We start from the raw sequence: 20809 nt of genomic DNA on the forward strand, positions 1-20809 counted from the left end.
AAATCACACTTATTTTTAAACAAGGATTTTTGAGGGTCAGATGTATCTTTTGAAGCTGGCAATATTGTACCTGTCATGATATAGTACAATGGTAAGCATAAGTATCAATTGACTCTGCTGTTGCACCCTAGAAAATTGGGCTGAGTTTCCTGGAGGGGCAAATTTTTAACCCTGCAGGGACAAAACATAAGTGTTTTCTTAGAGTATCAAAACCTGCAAAGAATGGAAAAAAAGAGCAAGCTGTCAATTGTCTGGGAACTTTTCAGTTAAATAATTTTCTTCCACAGCTAGCCTCCAAAGTCCTCTTCCGATAGATGAACAATTTCTTCTGATCTCTGTATACAATTTGTAATATATAATAAACATGTAAATTACCATCAGGGGATGCTGCAAGCCTACAGTCCTGCTTTAAGCTGGAGCTTTATATTTGAACTGAGTCCGGAACAAAGCATTTATAGATTTTCAGGACTGCCAGATGTTTAACACATGTATTACGAATGGAAATTATTTGGAAAAAAACCTAATACACTTACACCACTTAAAATGACATTTTTCTTTAGTGTTATTCAGCAGGGTAGGTTGGACCTCATCTTCCTCTAGATGCTGTTTGGGAGTATATGAGCTATGTATATAATGCTTTGCAGGGAGCCATGAGGAGGTTTCAGCAGTGTGCCTGTGATAGACTGGCACCATCAGCTACACAGATCTTATTTAAAGTAGTTGTGTGTTTCTCAGTACTACTTCCTGTGCTTCTCAATGACTTGGAAAGATGCATTTATGTAATATGAATTTTCTTGTACATGTACTCTATTAATTATTTTGCACATAACCAACCAGGAGTAATGTCTTGTTTCCATGAAAGCTCTGCACAAAGTCTGCATTTTGAAACATACAGCTGGTGATTTTCCTTCTGACACCATGAAATGCACATTCACAAGGAAATGAGAGTCTGAGCATGCTAACATTACAATGACAACTACTTAGGTATTTAATCACACTGAACGAACATTCATTAGATGTTAATATATCAGGAGAATAAAATTACTAGTTTTTCTTGATAAATGCAAATATTTAAATCGCAAGTTAACTGCTAATGGTCAAAAGCAAGATGCTGAAGTGCAGTAACACAATATAGAAGATATATTCTTAAATAGGCAGTAAATAAATTCACTTAGCTACCCCATCTTGATATTAACCATATGACATTACCAGGTGCAACTCCTTAGTTCACCAACATTTGATGGACCAGATGTTGCAACTGGAAGAATTCTTTCCAGTGCTTTGCACCTCAGAGCAGAAGGGTGTGATGTACCATGGGGATTGTGCCTTCTGCACCTTATTGTGCAACAATTTTCCCAGCACTCTTTTCTGGAAATAAAAAAAAAATAATTATATAAATCAGGAAGTATTTAGGAAATAAAGCATGTTTATTAAAACCAAGATACTGTTAATCTAGAAGTATTATATTTTGGTTATGAAATTGTTAAAATTCTTTCATAAGCTAAGTTTGAGGAATACTTCCTTTTAAAAAGATACTAAACATTTGGAAACAAGTGGATTATGTTGTGGAAAATTTTCTAGCCAGTTCTCCTGAACACTGAGTATTTAAGAACTCTGTGCTAGATTCTGACTTTCTCTTTTTTGCAGATGGTCCTGTGTCAGTTGGAATGAGTCTGGATATTGCAAGCATTGATACAATATCAGAAATAAATATGGTATTGTAGCTTTTGCAATCTTTTTTTGTTTTGCTTGTTGATAAGCTAATGTCTTGTGTTTACATCTGCTGGCAGTGTGACTTTGAGGCTTTTCTTCTTGTGCAATCGATACGTGTTAGGAGATGGAATTTTTTTTTTCACTACAGACAGCGGTTATAGCACTAGAATAAGTATAGAAATGTAGATGCAAATCACATGTCTCAGACACAAACAGAAATTTGCTACTGACTATTAATCTTAATGAAAGGCATATAGAACAGTATTTATCTGCCAGATGAAATGTCTAAATCTTTATGCATCTCAGAAAATGAAAGATATATTCACATGACTTTGAAACCACCACTAATCTCTTTCCTTGAGATTAGACACAGCTGAACTCTGCTTGTTTTCCTCTTTTACTGTTACACATTAATTTATTCCAGCTGTTTCATTAATTTTTTATTTATTTTTGAGCAAAGTATGATGTGGAGTATACTTTTTCTAATTAAAGATACTCCATTGGTACATAGAAATAAAAGGCAAAATCCATTAATCAGATATTCAGTATTGGAAAGTGTGTGTGTATATATATAATGTGTACATATATATACAACAAGTACCTCACCATTTAATTACTGAGGCTTCCACAGGAATTGAGTATTAGAATCCCTCAGCTCCTAGTAAGTATTGGCTAGTATTAGAAAGGGGAAACTAAGGTTAGAACTTAAGATGAACTTCTCATGCTGATAAAAACATACCATAAAAGCTAAAGTTGATTAAAAAGTTGCTAAGAAATAGTACGTTTTTATGTAAGACTACAAGGCATATCTGAACTGAAGATGATTTGGGTGGAGAGTTATATACAAGGTCTTGATAAATTTGGCACCGCTGTTTCCCTTGTGATACTGAAAGAATAAATTGTGCTAAAAATGATGATTCCCTTCCTATTTCACTAACTTCTTTTTCTGAGTTTATACATTTTTTCCAAAGTTTTCTTAAAGTGCATTTTTTTGTAGTAGTTTGTAATCAAAATGATGTTTGCAACCACTTATACAAGCATTCTAAAGTTTAAAGATTTACAGAGCCAGATTATCTGCTTACAAAGCTCTAGATGACTTCAGCTGATTTATAGCCCCAGACTTAGGCCATCAGTTTATACTGTAAAATTCCAATGACTGTAAAACCAAAATCTACTCAAGATAATATTTCTTAATGATAACCTCACATCAAGTGCTGGAAAATTTGGCAGTACAAGAGCCAGTACAACTGCTGTCAGAGTGCAAGCATTTGGGAATGGGACATGGAGAGTCACACACAAGCTGTTTGTGCCCAACAACTGTTTCCATACGCTTTTGTAAAACAGAATCTAATACAGGTTTGGTCTGTGTGATAAATTTGTTTTTTCTCTTTCAGGACTACACGGCTACCATATTTCTAAGGCAGCGATGGACTGATGAGAGACTTTGTTTTGATGGTAATAAGAGTTTAAGCTTAGATGGCCGGCTTGTGGAAATGCTTTGGGTACCGGATACCTTCATAGTTGATTCAAAAAAGTCTTTTCTTCATGATATCACTGTCGAGAATCGTCTTATAAGAATATACCCTAATGGAACAATCTTGTATGCTCTACGGTATGTATATACCACATAATAGCCTTTATGTTTGGCTTCTACTTACGTTTTGAACTTTCTGGGTTAGCATGATTTTATGCTTAAGAAACTGGTCTGTTTGTAAAAGTAGAATATGCATGGTCTTGTAGTGTTATGAATATGTAATATTATTGACCAATATGATGAAATTCTTAAATTTCATAATCAGGCTCCTTTTTGTCCCTAAATAGACCCTTCTGCTTTCATGTAGAGCAAATACAGGAGTCACATGTTGCCATTCTTGTTTTGCAATGAAGACGCCACAAAGGAAAGCAAGCTGTGATGACTGATTTGGATTATTTATTGCAGACTATCCCTTCTAATAGATTTTGATAAATATAAAAAAAATTGTGAAATATGTTGCAAAATATCAATAAAGGAAAATGCAGACAGTAAGTGAAGAAGCAGTAAGGGGGATCTTTTTCGTACTGCCACTAAACTTGGTTATTCTGGAATGGTTTCCTGTTTGGGATGCTATTACTCTTCCACACTAGATACCAGTAAATATTAGATTTTTTTTTTCCTTGCAATAGATATTTGCCTGCAAATATTAGTTCAATAAAAATGTATGGCTTGCTTTTGTTCAAGGATCACCACAACTGTTGCATGCAGCATGGATCTGACCAAATACCCGATGGATAAGCAGATGTGTACTTTGCAACTGGAAAGCTGTAAGACACTTAATCTTCGCTATTTTTATACAGCTAGAAGAATATCTGTGATCTATTTTAAGGGCTGTTAAATATTATTATTGAAGAGGCTGGAATTTTCAAAAAGCCAAGGGACAGTACCTGACCAGTCCCTGTTGAATAACAATAGTATCTGTATGCAAAGATAAATGCATGAGGCATCACTGAATATAGTGTGGCAGTACTGAAATGCTGCCATGCTGTTAATATTAAACAAAATCTCAGGAGATTATCATAGGTTTGATTTTGCAGTGCATCCTGCAGTTATTCTGTTGCTCTTCAGGGGGAGGTCTGTTAGCAGACATTTTCCATCATAGCTGAGATTTTTTTTTTCTTTTTCAGATAGTATATATTTCCATGCTCACCACCCCCACCCCCCACTCCCCCCGAGGTACAATTCCTTTAAGAAAGAAAGAAATTAGAATAAGGCTATTTGTAAGGCATAGATTTCATATTTAATTAATTTACTCTTTTCATATTGAAAAAAGTTAATTGCATAGACAGTTTGCTTTCAAATGGCTGTATACAGATCCTACTGTGACTTATTTAAATGTCTCTGTGCCAGTGCCCTGGGAAAAAAATGCCATCAATTGATGGACCAAGACTAAATGTACCTTTATACATTCTCATTTTATCAATGAATGTCTTCATAATTTTAGTGAAAAGTTTGCTCTCTAATACTTTACAGACATGATCACTTTATAAGTATCCAAATGTGCATGTTTATAGTTAAATTTTTGCTATTATTCACATGACAACTCTCTCTCAAAATACCCTTTTACATTATCCCATGCAAAAAGTAACAATTCTGTAAGATGAAACTATATGTTCATATATATGTTAATACATATTCATAATCTTTTGGAAGGTTTTTCAGTACTTGTCAGGTTTTAGTCCTTAGCATTTCAGGCGTGTGTGTGTGTTCTTTATCTCTTGTTGCTCATGACCAATTAGAAGATTGCTGCAAAATTTCACTTTAGACAGAAACACAGAGGAAATCAACCCAAAAACCTTCCTCACACAGGAGTCCCTCTAGAATCAGCAGTTTTGTAAGATCTGTTTAACAAATAGTGAACTGAATTAGAATTTGGATTTCTCTAACTTATTTCTCTTTGGAAGAGCATATTGGTAAATAAATGTATATGGATTTACATCAACAGCATTGCCTAATGAGTCATTTAGTATTTTCTCTAGTTCCAAAATGAAATGTGTCCCACAGGAACTTAAAATTTATTTAACAGGATTTAAAAAAGGAAAAATCCCTATATAATTAAGCATTTTTCAGAATGATTCCATCTGCTTTTTCAACAGCACATGTGTCTCCTGTCCAAGGGGAAAACATAGTAATGTCCTAACAAATGTTCCCATGACATTGGTGTTTAGCTTTGAGGAAAGCAGCTAGAAGCAATAAATAAAAAAGGAAAGAACATGCCTTTAGCTGTGGCCCTTTTTCTTCTGTGCACTATAGGTACTTTTGGGTACACTGGAAATGGTGTTCCCTCATGAGATAAGCTATGTTAGTTTATAGACGAATAATGAGATCATCCTGGAATACTGCTTGCAAATACCATTACCTGGAATTAAAATAGTGAATGCAAGCATCCATACACATCCACACAGATACTGATGTTTTTGAATAGAATGTAAAATATATAGCAAATATTTGAGCTGAAACAGTGTTACGCCTTCTATTAAGTGATTACTAATGTAAAGACAAACACGACATGGTATTACCAAGTAATGGCTTTACGTGGTAAAGCATCCGGAGTGGCCTTTACAATGTGCTGCTCTGCTGTTACTAGTTAATAACCTTAATTGACTTATACTTTCTACATGGCAAAATACATTTCAGCCAAAATGTCTGTTGTTCCCCGCACCCCCATTATAGCAACACCAGAAGGCAGTACTGGCAGATGTTAGGAGACAGAGAATTGCCACTCTGAGTCTCTGTTGATATGGCAGATGTGACATTTGGGGACTTGGAGGGCTCCTGGCTTGGCTGGTGCTGCCTGGGGGCTCATGCTCCCTGCCATGTGGTAGGGAACACCACCATTTGTTCACGCTGGGCTGAAAGCTTTTTTCCTCATTTTTTTTCCTCCCACACAGGCCTCCAGCCCAAATACATATTCATGTCTTGGGCCCATCTGAAATATTATTTCCTTTCTGAACTTGTCCTTTAGCATTTTTTCAGTGAAGAGCCATATGAAGGCACTTAAGTTGTGCTTGACAATCAGGGGAAATTAAAATTAGCAACAGAAAGGTAAAGAAACTCATTTGTATTAAGTATTATGAATGTTTAATCCCAAATTTTCTATTCCTGTAGTTAACCCTGTTGACATTAGCTGCTTGTACTGTATCAGCAAAGTACAGGAATGAGACATTTTTGGGCTTGAGGTATTAGTTAGAATGGAAACTCAGTTTAATGTAAAAAGAGTAGAGATTACTTGTAAAAGCCAAATGACATGGCTTAAGGATTTTTGTCTCTAAATTTTTTATACTGTCTATAATTAGTAAAATATTAATCCCCTGAATAAAGAGTAACTTTGCATAGAGGGAGCACTGTACTATTTCACTTTACTGGCTCTTGGGAAGACTCTCCCCATGAAAATTCTTCACAAATAGAGTTTTGGAATTAGTATTTTCAAAGAATTTCATAGAAAGGATCACCAAAACCTACTAATTGTTCAGCCAATGAAAATACTTTGGAAAAAAAATGATTCTATTAAAACAAAACAATTCATTTGGAGTTATTCTTGTTATCACCCATCTGGGCATCAAGAACTTCCATCTCACACACCTTGGAAAACTGAATATCTTGTAAAAATAAATAAGAATTTACTGTGGTACTCTCTAGTTCTTTAGGCTTTATTCAAATATCTGCAGTTCATTTATAGTGAAGGAAAGTAAACTGAATCTATGCCTGGAGTCACACGTAAAAACTGCTTCTATGAACCTCTGTTTTGACGGAGGACAAAGCAATCATTTGTTTCTAGGAAATGTTACTTTTATTTTTCGTGTCTCAAATCCGGGAAATTTCCCAGCATGTGATTTTAGGGAGTCAAGAGCTTAGCTTGGATGGGCCTGGTTTTGGCTTAGTCTTTTGACGCAGCAGTGTTTTGGCTTCTATTGCTGTATATGTGATAACATGACCAGAGATTCCCGGTCATGGTACATCTTCAGAAAACTGCCAGTATAGTGAAAACAAATTTTACATTGAAAGAATGATCAGGGAAAGAATTTCCAGGTGAAATTGGCATTTTAATAGGTAATCAGCACAGTTTCCTTGAAATGAAATTTCTGAACTCCTGTTTTTCCTACATTAAATGGCTGTAGGAAATTGTTATGTTTTGTCATGGCAAGAAACAAAGCCATTAACTTAAAAGTATTAAAATGCTCTTTTTATTTTAATGCATCTCTTTTTTTGTGATTCTAGAGCTTTGTTCTTTTTGCGCCCTATACCCCTGTGCAATGTATTGCATTATTGTCTCACTGTAATTTACTTACAATTGACTGAAGTACTAAAAATAGTCATCTGCTCATGTTTCTGTCCCCTAAGCTTAGCTATTAACTTGCACAATATAAGTCTGTCAAACACAAGAATGATTGAACTAAGTAAGCTAAAAGAAAAGATGTTCAAATACTCCCTGTTAACATGTAAATTACATTAACATAATCTTAATCATATACGGTAGTCTGAAAATTGCCTACCTTCTAATATAATGGGAAAAAGCTACAGAGGTATTTTAGCTATGATTGTGCTGCATATTGACAAGTGTGTGCAAAATACAGTTGCCTTCTGATAGATGACTTGTACTCAATCCCAGCTCCTGATTACTACTCGAAGGTTAAAAGGAAATCTTCTGGGGCCTCTGAAGCGTGCCACACTGTTGAGCCTGCAGAAACATCAGCATCTAAGCTGGTGTCCTTGAGAAGCATCCAATCTCCTAAGCCAAAGTGTGGTCCCAAGTGAGGACCCAAGGCCAGCTCAGAGCATAGCGCCAGTGTGCAGCAGCCCTGCTGCTCTCCTCATCCCTTCGTTGCCATGGGAATAAGGACCAAATGTGCTGCAGTGAGAAACAGCATCCTGGGATGCAACAAAGGGCATGCTTAGAGTTTAGTCCAAATGCTGGCAGTACTGTAATTTGTAGAAGCTGTATTTCTTTAAAGCTTAATAGCTTTTGCTTTTAGAATACCATGTGGTACTACTCTCTTTTATTAGTTTGTCTATACTAGAATAAAAGATACAAAAAAGACCACCTCCAAAAAACTCTCAGCTTTTAAATTACAAGACTTTGCATGTTATTGGGAGTTTTGTTGCAAACAGACATTACATTCTGCCAAACCCCATCATTGTTTATGTCCAATTGTTCTTTCAGCCAGATAAATAAGAAACAGCTGAACCATAAGTGTGCTCAATGCAAATTAATTATTGTGTAAAATAAACACTTTTGTTGGCTTGTGTATCACTACAGGGGGTTATAACATCAATGATGTCATGTTTTATTGGACTAGAGGAAATGATTCAGTTCGAGGTCTGGACACGCTCCGGCTGGCACAATACACAGTAGAAGACCACTTCACCTCCGTATCTGAAGCAGTATATGAGACAGGTAAAAGTAACCTTATAACGCTTTCTAGGTACAATTTGGAGTATGGGTCTGGAAACAGAGCAACATTGAAAAGCTGAGCACATTGCGTTCTGTTAGGGTGACTGTTTCGGTTTTCTACTAGGTTATGTTCTTTAAACAATAAATACTTTTCCAGATGCTAGCATCAGGGACCCAGCTAACGTAAAGGTTGGGAATTATTGGGTGTTTTCTTGGAGGCCGTGCATTATCTGAAAAGAATGATAAACAAGAGAGGTACTACTTCTGTGTAATGACAGGGAGAGCTCTTGTGAAGGAAGAGCAGGCTGTAAATTGGGCATATAAAATGGAGAGTGACCAGGGACCCTGGGTACCCAGCTCAGAACACCTTGTCAGCCTGCCTGGAAACAGCCGCTCTGGCTTTTTTAGGCAAGTCAAAAGCCTCTATTCAGCTACGGAAACTTCTGTGAGTATGCTGGGTGCTTTAACAACTGCAAGGAGTTGGGTTTCGTGGCTAGTACTTCTAGGAGTTGCTCTTCATTGTCAGCAGAGCACAGACTGCCCACCCTGAGGTTCCCCTGCCCAAGGAGGGGCCAGAAGCATTTCCACAGACCTGCTTTTCTGCTGATCTTAGGAAACTGCTGTAGAAAGTTTCCTTTAACTGCAGGACTTAATCTCAGGAAAATCTGCTCCTGTTTATTTTGCAGAGATTTAGAAAGGGCTTTCAGAGAGTTCAAGACCTGCCAAACCTGCTTTGTGCACTTTGAGTTACTCTTAGGTCCTTCATTGCTGCTCTTCACTGTGTACTCAGTTTCTCTTCTGTTCAAGTCAACATGCCAACTGAAAGGGTGATCTTTAAATGAAGACACACACATCCTTCAAAGCTGTAGTTTCACCAGAGGACATGTTACTATTTCTGAGCCACAGAAATACAGTTTCTCTAGTCCATCGTTGGGTTTTTCTGCTTTAATAATTCAACACAGGGAAACTATGATCTAATTTCAGATATTAATTCAGGCTAAAAGTCAAAGTTCTGTAAATGGATATAGAAATACATACTAGCAGGCTCCAGCATCACAAACTATCTTGCTACTTACATAAACGACATCTGCTTGCCTTCCTCCTCTTTACAGCTTCAGGGTAAGTATCATCGGGTTCAATCAAAGGAGAATAATCCTTTACTACTGTTCTGCCCAGAGGGTATTAGGACCCGTTCACCATACAGGAAAGAAGAAGAGGAAACCTGTTTAATTCTTACCACCTTCTATCAAAGAATCCAGACTCAAAAGCCAAAAAGTTATATTATTATTTTTACCAAATAGTCTAAACCCAATTTCCAATTACAACTAAAAAGGCATGATCAAATGAACTGTGCCCTTTTCAGTAAACAAGGATGTCTTGCTCCCTGTATGTTGGCAGGAATCATATGTATAAAGTCAAAAGCCACTTTTAATTATACATTTTAACACATGCAACTTAATTTGATTAAAATTTCCTACACCTGCTTGTTTCAATGCCTGTGTTCAAGAAAGCCATGTTATCAAGTGCTATGCAGTATTTTTAAAATGAAACCTCACAATCCTATTAATTTTCTATTGACTCATTATGTTTTAGTTGCTATTTTCTACAGATTCCTTTTTAGGAAAGCAGTGCCTACTGTAGCCCATATTAAAAGAAAAAGCAACCAGATTATGGAACTATGTAATAAATTTCAAAATGAAGAATGATGCTTCCCGTTTCCTTAACACCATTAATAGATATCTGAGAGTATTTTATGAAGAAGAGTTACGTTATAAGTAAGTTATTTATAATGGTTACAATTCAAAAGGGTAAAGCTAAAAATAGCAAAGAACTGTGTGTAGTATTTCCTAACAGCAAAAAAAGCAATCAGGATTTGATACTCTGTGAACTTGAACAGACAGTACAGCTGCTGTGCAAGTGAAATATTGTACAATGCAAAGCCCAAGTTCACGTACAGCCACAGACAGAGCCAAATTTAAAACGCAGTCGGCAAAATTCCTGCATAAATAACTTCAGTAAATTTAAGAAAAGGACACTGTAGATTAATCTTGTTCATAGAACAGCATGTATCACATAATAGCAATCACATTATTGTAATCACGTAATAGTAAGTACTTTGAATAATTCAGCTAGATTTCTGGCTGGGGTTTGGTGTCGATTTTGTTTTGGTACAGACCAATTTCATGTTGGACATGGGTAAATAAATTTATAGGACCACTTTCAACATGTATTTAACTATAGTCCTTGTTCTACATACACTGATACATAGTTTTGGGGTCCAAGAGTGTATCTGCATCAGTGGGCGCTGGGTTTTTATTTTATCTGTCTAGCCAACACCACCTGCGTTCTCAGAGTAATAAATAGTGATATAAAAGCTTGCTTTTCTTATTGGAAAAACATAAAAGCAATGAAGGACTGTTAGTTTTGCTTTTTGTGTAAATAATCATAGTACTAAGGCTGGAATACGCTTTAAGAATTCATTTAATCTACTCATGTTGCAAGGCGAGGTCATCTGTATCTACAGCCTACTTCCTGACAGATGTTTCTAGGAGTCAGTTAGACAAATCTCCGAAGTGTCTGCTTCACAAGCTCCCTAGATGATTTTTTTTTTTTCTTGGTCGTTATTACATGCATATTTTCCTCATGTCTAATCTTGATCTCCTTTGCTGCATTTCAAACCTATTATGCAGAACATGGAAGACATTTTTTTTGCTGTTTTCCAGCAGCCCTTTCAGTATTTCAAGACAGATATATCTCTTTTCTCAGACCAGCAATCTTCCCCTTTTTAATTCGTATAACCAGTTTTCTAGATCTTCTGTCTTTGCTGCTGTTCTCCCATTCAATTTCTCATGTCTTTGCTGATGTGCAGCACCCAAAACCAGGTACCTTGTTTCCATCAGGTATCCTCCAGGGAGGGAAGGTTTTATTAAGTTTTACTGTTCATCTTTATCCATTCCAGTATTCATATCCAATCCAAACGTGATACTTGCTTTTCTTGCAGAAAGTTTTTGTAAGTTTTTGACTTTGCTCAGCTTGTGATTCTTTCTAGTACTCCACTTCCACTATTGTCCTGTAGCCACATGTTTCCCGCGCTCTGTTTGGGGAGCTAGTAATTCCCATCTGAGTGTAGGACTTTGTACTTGCTTTTGTTGCATTGTGTCTTATTTTATTCAGGCTGGTTTTGAAATATTTTTGAAGTCTAATCCTGTTCTTCAATGGAAGAACAGCTGACAATCCTCTCTTAAAAGACAGTTGGTGTGTCTTCATGTTTGCTAGTGAGCAGTACTGGGCACAGGACAGACCCCATGTGTTCCCACTCAATAAATGCTTCCATTTTCACAGCAAGTGATAGCTAATTAATCTCAATTAACATTTTTGATTGGAGAAAGAAGCAAAACCATCATTTAATACTTGAGCCTAATTGGCTGTTGGTAGCTTTTCTTCTGGCTGGCAGCTTTCCTTGAGTCTTGTTATCAGTACTGCAACCCCCCTGCTGAGCCTCCGGCAGTGGCAGGAATGAGAAGGCTCAGCTTGCTGCGCTCTGCTTGGCTGCTGTGCCTTCGGCCTAAGCCCGGCAGGGAGAGTTATGTCAGGCAGTCAAGGCTCTCCATGCACTTCCCCGCTTAGAAGACTGTGAAGTCAGCAAAATGGCATATTAAGGTGGTGTTATTTTGACAGAACAGAGGGAAAGAAGACACAGAAGCATAAAAAGTCAGTCTCCGCTCCTTGATGCACAAAGGCAAAATGTTTGCCCTCTTGAAAAAGACTGCAAAGGGGGCTGGCTGCTGTTTCTTGTCTGCAGTCACTGCCAGGGTTTTGGTGTCTATCACAAATCCTGCTTTAGCCTCCTTGGATTGGAGGCCTTGTCAGACTTTGGTTGGTTGTGCTGTGCTGAAACTGCTGGCCACTGGCCACCCTGCATTGTTGGCTTCTCAGGTGGGAGGTCATGGCTAAGCCAGTGATGGGTTGCTGTCATTTATAATTAGTGATCTTAAAATCAGAAAGTATAGAAAGTATATGTAGACTATAAAGGGTGTATAAGAGTTTATAAATATAACATACTCTTACACAGAGTGGATATTCATCAGTCACAGTCTCTTTCTCTCAAAACAGAGGCGTTACCTTGCTTTGTCCTATGGGTCCATCAGCAGTTTCCCAAGGCTTAGGAGGCTTATTAATTAACAATCAAAGTTTCCTAGGATTTTATATTCTTCTTTTTTGAGATACGGTACACTGAGTAGCTTCTTTCATTCCCCCTATCAGTTCTTTTATAAACTGTAATTACTCTCCAATTGTTATTTCTGAGAACATCATCTTTGCCTTACAGGGGTTACAAACAATCTCAAACCCATATTCAGCATAATCTTATCTGCTGAGTCTTTGGTCAGCCTCATCTATGATTAAAGCAACGACATGCATATATATCTGTTACCATGTTATGTTCCGCTGGCCTATCTGAGCTCATGTAATCGTTCTTTGTAAACAAGGTTTTCCACTTGAGTTATGATAGAAAACTTTTCAGCATCAATTGTTTTTGTGACTCTTCTGCAATGTAGAACAGTTTAGAAAGAAAACAGTTTTGGAAAATGTATTCAGAAAGTTATGGTAACTTGAAAACATATGGAAATGCAATGAATGAAATGAGTATCAAGGATATTAGGAAGAGGCATTTTTTTGTTAACTTCTGGGAAGTTTCTTGTAGTAGAGACAGAAATACACAGATTTTTTGTGGTTTTTTACAGGTAAGCTAAATAGATAAATACATATACACAGAAACACTACATGAAAGGTTTTATTTCATTCTTAGGAAATTTGAATTTCAAACTTAGTTTCTGTGAAGCAGTTTTGTGAAAATGAAACACACATTGAGAAGCCTGGCCTGATCTTTCCTTTCCTTTGATTCAGCTCTGAAGAAGTAGGAAAAGAGGTAGTTCATAAGGTTCTGACCATGAAGAACAGAAGATTGTTTTCTCAGGGAGGGACAAAGGAGGTGTAATAACATATTAATCATATATATTGACATCCTTAGCATCCTACATCAGTCAGAGAATTGCATTGCAGTTGCACAATTTATTTGTTGGGTAAAACTAGGGATGCTAGTCGTTCCTTCATGCGTATGTTTGTTGTAAACAAGCAATAAGAATTTGCATACTGAAAGCTACGTTTTCAGTGCATAGTTAAGGCAGTAATATTCTATTGTAAGCTTTCCTGTACTGTGACCTTAGAAGGTGCGAGAAGAGAAGAAAATGATGCATTGGTAGGGTTATACCAATGTGCTTGTGTGAGACGTCACACATTTTAGCTGGCACCCAAGGGGTTATCATACATATTTCATGGTAGAGAAGAATGTGCTCTTTGTGCCTGACCGCACACTCCTGTGCAGGACGCCAAAGTGCTTCTTACATAAAGAGTGATGTGGAGCAGTCTTTTACTGGCATAGAATTCATTAGCAAGCCCACAGGGATTAACTGTGGGGAAGATTCTCCCATCCTGTAATGTTAGAGTGGAAGTTAAAGAACCACTGACAGCATTTGTAGGGCATCAGTCCTTCCTATAGGTGCCTCTGCTGTGACCATCCACTTGTCAGAAGGCAGCAGGGATGCAGCTTCTGCCATCAGCCGGGAACAGATGCCATAGGGAAAGTGGGATAATAAAAAGATGAATGACCTAGGGTGATATGGAAACATGTTTGTTTAGGTTTAATCTATTTCTCAGGCAGTGCAGCAGTAGTCGGTGTCAATAAAATCATTGGTATTATGGCAAGATCTATAGAAGCGTCAGATAGGCAGTGCTGTAGATTAGAATATTGTTTTTAGTAAGCCAAAAGTCAAACCTTGAAGGCAAGTTATAAAGAGGATTAAACAAGCTTTTCCTGCCTTAGGCCCAGGCCTGCGCCTGCTCCACCACTGGTAGTCTGTGACGTTACAATTTTTATGGTACTGAAACAAAAGTGATCAGGTGGAACCCACTGAAATTTTATCTCTTTCACCTCTTTTTACTTTCTAGGCTACTCTTATTTTAATTTTCTTTCTCTATCTTTTTTTAACAGTAGTGAGAGTTGGAGTAGGTGTGCTGACTACAGTCTGCCATCCAGATTTGTTCTTCATTTAAAAGTAGAGCTAGTGTCTGGTTTTGTACCTCTGCCCTCTAGTAAATTCTATAAAGCTCAAGTAACTCACTTAATCTTCTTTCTCTGTGGGGTGATCTAAGCAGAATACCTCACCTTCTGGTGGATTTAAAGTATATATACTGAAAGTCATTTAGGTTCAGACTCATCTGAACACAGGAATTTGACACTGCGGTAAGTGCTACCGCTATGCCTTTGCTGCAGTTAGCTATCTGCACAGAGATAATTTCAATCATGTTATCAAATTTAAATCACAGCGGTCACACACTGAGGTAACCTCCATCATGAGCCAGAAACCTCAATGAAGAAGCATCTTTTCACTTTTGCCAACAATGAAATATTTGCATTAGACTCGAGCAAGGGGCAAACTTGTCGGTTTTGAAGAGTTAACTTGAGCTGTACTTAACTCCAGTAAAACCAGGACTAGGATTACATGGACTTGTTTCACTTCTGATCTGACTGATGGCACCCAGCCTCAGATGTGCGAGTCAAAGGCATTACTATCTCATATGCAGCTCATGTAATAGGAGTAATAAGCCTGTTTCTTTCTAAAGATGATAACTTTTGGTACTTATGGAATGTAGATGAAAAAAGGACTGTAATATTTCCCTATCTTCATTTTTTCCCATTGCTCGTTTCTTTAGCCTGATAAGTATGCATTGCATATTTTTTCTTGACTACTTCTTCCTTCAGTTTATTTCAAGAGGAGCTCATATGAATTCTATATATAGGCTGCTTCAAAATTTCCATTATAAAAGCTCTTCTGAACTCTTTGGAGAAATGCTGACACTATTATTATCATGTCCATGATGTGTCTTTGGATTCTGGCAAGCAAAAAGCCTTAAGGTTGGAGAAATGCCTTTTCTTTGTTCCCCCAAAAGATGCTCAACTATAAGCTGTTCATCTCTATTTCTCTTTGTTGTTCACATTACTTCAGAAACTTCTGGCATCAGGAAAAATAACACAAAAGAACCCAGGAACGTTTAAAGGGCTTGTCTACACTTGGAAATTGCAGCAAAGTGGCAAAGCGTGACTTTCAAGTTTGAGATGTTGAACTAACTTCCCGTGTACATACTTGACTTTAATACTAAGGTGAATGGAGGTAGAGTTGTAGGGCACTAATAAGGAGTGGGTACAGCTGTACGGCTCTGTGTTGGCTATTTCAGAATTTTCCTTCTTAAAGACAAGCTCTAAGACTGAACCAGAAGAACGCCCAAGTGCCTGTGCATATATTGTTGTTGCTAAAGTGCATTCACGATTCTGTAGTTCTGTCCTGACTCACACCATGCAGCACTGGAAACAAACATAGGTCCTGGAGATCATCATTTGTTGGATTAAAATAGATGAAGCCAAAGCTATCTGACCACAGCATATTCAAACATTATTCTCTCACTGATATTCTGGTGTGAATATTGTTAAACAAATATTGTTAAACACTATAACACTTAATTTTGAATTTGGAACTTCAGAATAAGAAGTCTTTTCTGCACATTAAGCTAGCAAAAAGCAAGCTTTTTCCTTACTGTGATCCATTGGACTAGTATCAGATCCTGCTCTTGTGTTGCTCTAACAGCCAAATCTTGCTCAGTTAGTGAGCTGGATAACAAATTCAGGCTTTGCTGTCAACAAATTCAGTGTTCTGTCCCCTTATGAAAACCAATTCTCTATTTTTGTTCTGGAAATTGCTCACTTAGAAGCAAATAATTTATGTCACAAAGAGTGACACCGCTCAGAACAACACAAGTAATGCACTAATTTATAGAAAAAACAGACAGTGAAGATGCAAAGATATTGCTTATTTTTAAGTGGAATATAAGAGGTAGATCAGCAGTATCAGAGACGATAGCTTTGATCCACATCTTGAGCAATAGTAAATGAAAAAGAAAATAAACCAGATACGTGAGGCAGTTAAAGGTAAGGACCCATGCTAACTTCATGACATTACAATTGTTATGCTAGCTTATATGGTGGCTTATACGTTCTTAAGGATTGGCCACAGCTATTGATAAAATTGCAGATTTCTTTGTCTTGTGTTATATAATGAAACATCCATTTTGCATGTTGATAGATTTATCTTTTCCTTCTCTCTTCCTCAGTGAATTTCCAATTCAAGGTGTCTGTAATGGAACTCTGGATACGGTGACTGGGTGCTATATATTTTGTATTTTTTCTTCAGTTCAATTTAGTCTTCATGAAAGAATTTTTCTTCATTGTGTTAAATCTTTTTCAAGCTTGTTTTTAAGCTTTTGCTGCATTGTAATACAGGTTGATAATTTAAAAACTTCTTATGAATTGCACCTTCACAATATTTTTTCCCTCCTCTTTCCGCAGGACGTTACCCAAAACTAGTGTTTCACTTTGAACTCAAGAGGAACATCTTGTATTTCATACTAGAGACATATGTACCATCAATCCTACTTGTTGTGCTCTCCTGGGTATCATTTTGGATAAGCCAGTCATCAGTTCCAGCCAGAATCTGCATAGGTGAGAAGCTGATAAACCAAACCTAGAGCTGGATCATTAAGATGCTTTCTTTATTGCACGTACATGGCATCCATTTCCAGAAGTTGCAAATGCTTCTGAGTTTTATGGAATTACTTTTCTGGTTTGCTATCTACAGTACATCACGCAGTTTCCCCTTAAAGCCTTGCTATTCATTAACTAAGAAAACATCTCGGGGACCTACAGGAGACTTGGAGGCAGGGGAGGCTGTTGAAAGCAAAGGAATAAATGCAGTCATTTTGGAAATAATTTCAATATATTCAAACACATGGCATGCACAGACAGAATTGTGAGGCTTTTGTGAGGTCTAAAGATACATACTAATTAACACATGAATAATAAGAGAATTATAAGAGATTAAATATAATTAATTTCAAATAAAGGATATTCTGAAAGGGAAAGCATGCAAATCAGTTCTGATCAGACTGCAGGTGGGGTGGGAAAACACTCCTACAGAATAGGGAAGAAAGAAAGATTTCACATCAAACCAGGCCAGTGGGCAACTGCAGCGAGCAAAATGATAACTGAATGTTTTAAAGGGAACATTTGCATAATCTTGCAATAATAATGTGTTAAGCATAAACATACATCCTATAACACCAAAATCTCTCTTGTTTTAATTTGCAGTGTTCTCAGCTTTGCAAACATTTTTCATGAGTGTGTTTTTAAGCATTTAATTTCAGAATCACAAGGTCATTTGAAAGTCTGCTTTTCAAGACATGACACATTAAATGCTGTGGCACACTAGGAGTGCACAGAGCCCAGAAAAACTGTCTTGCAGCAAAGGCCCTCATTGCTATCCATGTTTTATCAGAGCTTGTATTTTTGCATTCCACAGGTGTTACCACAGTCCTTACTATGACAACATTGATGATGGGAGCCAGGACTTCACTTCCAAATGCTAATTGTTTTATTAAGGCAATTGATGTGTACCTTGGTATCTGCTTCAGTTTCATCTTTGGAGCACTGTTAGAGTATGCTGTGGCTCATTTCTGCGCTCTGCATCGACTCGGTTCAAAGGAACTTCCAAAGGTATTCTAATTCTTTGATTGTTGTTCTACAAAACAGACTTCGATTATACCTGCTAAAGAGAATGAATTATCTTAGCACTAATGGTAAATGTATTTAAGGAAGTTTCTATTTTAGAGTAAGAGTAAGAATAACCTTGAGAGACAGAAAAAATTATTTGTATGCCTATAACTTTTTGAAAGAGATCAAACAAACTGCATCATACTTCCATAAATTCTTTCTTTTGGCACATGCTTTATGACCATTTATCAATGTGCTAGACATATCACAAAAATATCACAGGCACTTATCTCCTCAGCAATGGCATACTCTTATTTGCAGTTCAAAAATTAGATGGAGCTCAGTCACTTGATCTTATTGCAAAATCACAAAAAAGAAAAGATTTTAATACATTCCGTTTATGAAACCTTCTGCTGCACATACATTGAACATGAGTCAGTTTACTAGCAGATAGCTTCATGGATTAGGTGTATGAGATCCCTATAGCCTTCTGCTTGTACCTTCTTTCAGCAGCTGCAGCTGAAGGTCAGACTGGCATTCACTTTCAATTCTGCATTATTATTATAGCAGCTCTTTCTGCTGCCCTAATGAGCTTATCACAGCTCAGAAATACTGTGAAATATACTTAAAATAAAAAGGGATCAAATCAACATAGGCATTTTTGAGTCTGGTGGTTGTTCTTGCTGAAATAATCAGGACAGGTTCATGAAGAAGTTTTGTCACATCTTCCATCTCCAGTGTTTAGCATGGCTTTCATAAGCAGTGAAAAAGAAATCACAAGGAAGTTGGAAGCTGATTGTCCTCCAGCTTTTAATTATGGAACTGAATCTAATATGCATCATAGAAAAGAAAATATTAAGCAGCTTATGACACTTCTGGATGAATAGAAAGAAGTAAAATGTGGAAAGTGAGAACAACAGGAAAAAAAAAAAGCAGGAAGAAGTCTGGTTGTGTGCTGTAGGCATAAATGGCTAGAGGAAGAAAGATTGTTACCTATTTAAGCCAAATTAGAACAGAGCATCATAAATGCCTAAGCAAAGCTCCTTGCTAGGCTCAATAAATGATACTGAGTTCAAGCAGAGAACCTTAAAAACAGTGAAGATCAGCCAAGATGTATTTTTTTTCATGCTTAGATAGTTCAACAGCTAATATAGACTTTTGGCTGTTTGGATGAGAGACAGGTTCTGTTCAGCTCAGGACTGTCATTAGATCTAGGTGTGTGGAGACGGACTAAAAACCAGACCCAAACTTGAGCCAGTCAGTGGGTTTTAAAAGGTGATGTCTAACAGGAGAATGTCTGCAAACGGGCAAACACTCATTTCGAATGAGAATTTGAGTGGAAAGCCTGAAAGTAATTTTTCTTGGCAAGGAAGCATCAGTGACAATTCCCTCTGAGCATATCCATCTTGTGAGGTAAGTGGTTGTCATTTTGCTCATAGAGCAGAAAAAAAAAAAAAAAAAAGCTTTTTGGAAGTTTGGGTAAGAAAGTAAAGTGTTTCAGTGCTTGGATGATTAAGCATCTCTGGTTGTGAAAGGCACTTAGGACTGCCCTTGCTGTCACCTACCTGGGTCAGATTCCCTTTCATCTGGAGCACATGTACTAGTGCTTGCAGATGGGGCAGACATGGGAACTTGTAGACTTGAAAGATGTGCATGGAAGTGAGTGGAGGTACAGCCCTAAACTGAGGAAGGAAGAAAGACTTCAGATACAGTTTCATGATGGACTTAGTGGCTGAAAAGATTGCTCTGTCACTTCAGGCATGTTTCGTGCCTTCTGCTGTGCATCAGGAGTAAGCAAGCCAGTCCAGCTCACTTCTTGCCCCCACAAACACAGGCATATAAGGGAAGGGGCCATTGGTTGGTCCTAGATCAAGTCAAGACTCCGTAGAATATGGAAAATGCCTATCATGTCCTTTTCCTACTGTAGTCAAGGACAAGCACCGCTTAGTAGCAGAGTGCCATGGAGAGCACACCTGACTTGTATTTCTCATTTCTCACTATAAAAATAAACACATCACAAGGACAGAAGTACCAGCCAAAATCTCGTGTCACTGTCTAGCAGGTACTTAACAATTACTGTGAGTATCGTCACCATAAATGTGGTGTTCTCATTATCGTATTCTGCTGTGGACACAGGTTAATTGGAAATCTCACTTCCCAGTTTGTTATTCCCATATGTGAGCTGATACAAAATTTGCACTCAGAATTATGTAAATGAATGTAGGAAGTGAAATGAAAATGTAACCCTCTGCCTTGTATAGTAATTAGTTGTACTGGTTTTCTTTCTGGTTTGCTGTTTAAAGCAGTTGTGCACTGGCGCATCAGGTCCCTTTGAAGCCCTTGGGATCTCTAGTTTAAGATATAAACTGGTGAAAGAGCTCATCATATCCACACTCTTGCACTTTTAAGCCTCACAACATGTGAACCAGAACCCACAGAGACAGCCTCCAAGCTAATGGCAAAATCAGAGGAATCACTGGCTGCGAGGAAGGTCAGGCAAAATGTGCCATTC

General features: G+C 37.4%; 1 protein-coding gene across 1 annotated transcript in view; it reads left to right on the forward strand.

Moving 5' to 3' along the window:
- LOC130155597 (gamma-aminobutyric acid receptor subunit pi-like) overlaps positions 1 to 20809 on the forward strand; it is a 47284-nt gene that overhangs the window by 22766 nt on the left and 3709 nt on the right. Inside the window, exons 4-9 of the mRNA XM_056353030.1 lie at positions 1648 to 1715; positions 3108 to 3325; positions 3932 to 4014; positions 8505 to 8642; positions 17098 to 17250; positions 18107 to 18300. Of these exons, the coding sequence (XP_056209005.1) occupies positions 1648 to 1715; positions 3108 to 3325; positions 3932 to 4014; positions 8505 to 8642; positions 17098 to 17250; positions 18107 to 18300 (854 nt within the window). The remainder of the gene's footprint in view (positions 1 to 1647; positions 1716 to 3107; positions 3326 to 3931; positions 4015 to 8504; positions 8643 to 17097; positions 17251 to 18106; positions 18301 to 20809) is intronic.

Source organism: Falco biarmicus, chromosome 9, assembly GCF_023638135.1.
Source record: "Falco biarmicus isolate bFalBia1 chromosome 9, bFalBia1.pri, whole genome shotgun sequence".
In the NCBI taxonomy this organism is placed as follows: Eukaryota; Metazoa; Chordata; class Aves; order Falconiformes; family Falconidae; genus Falco; species Falco biarmicus.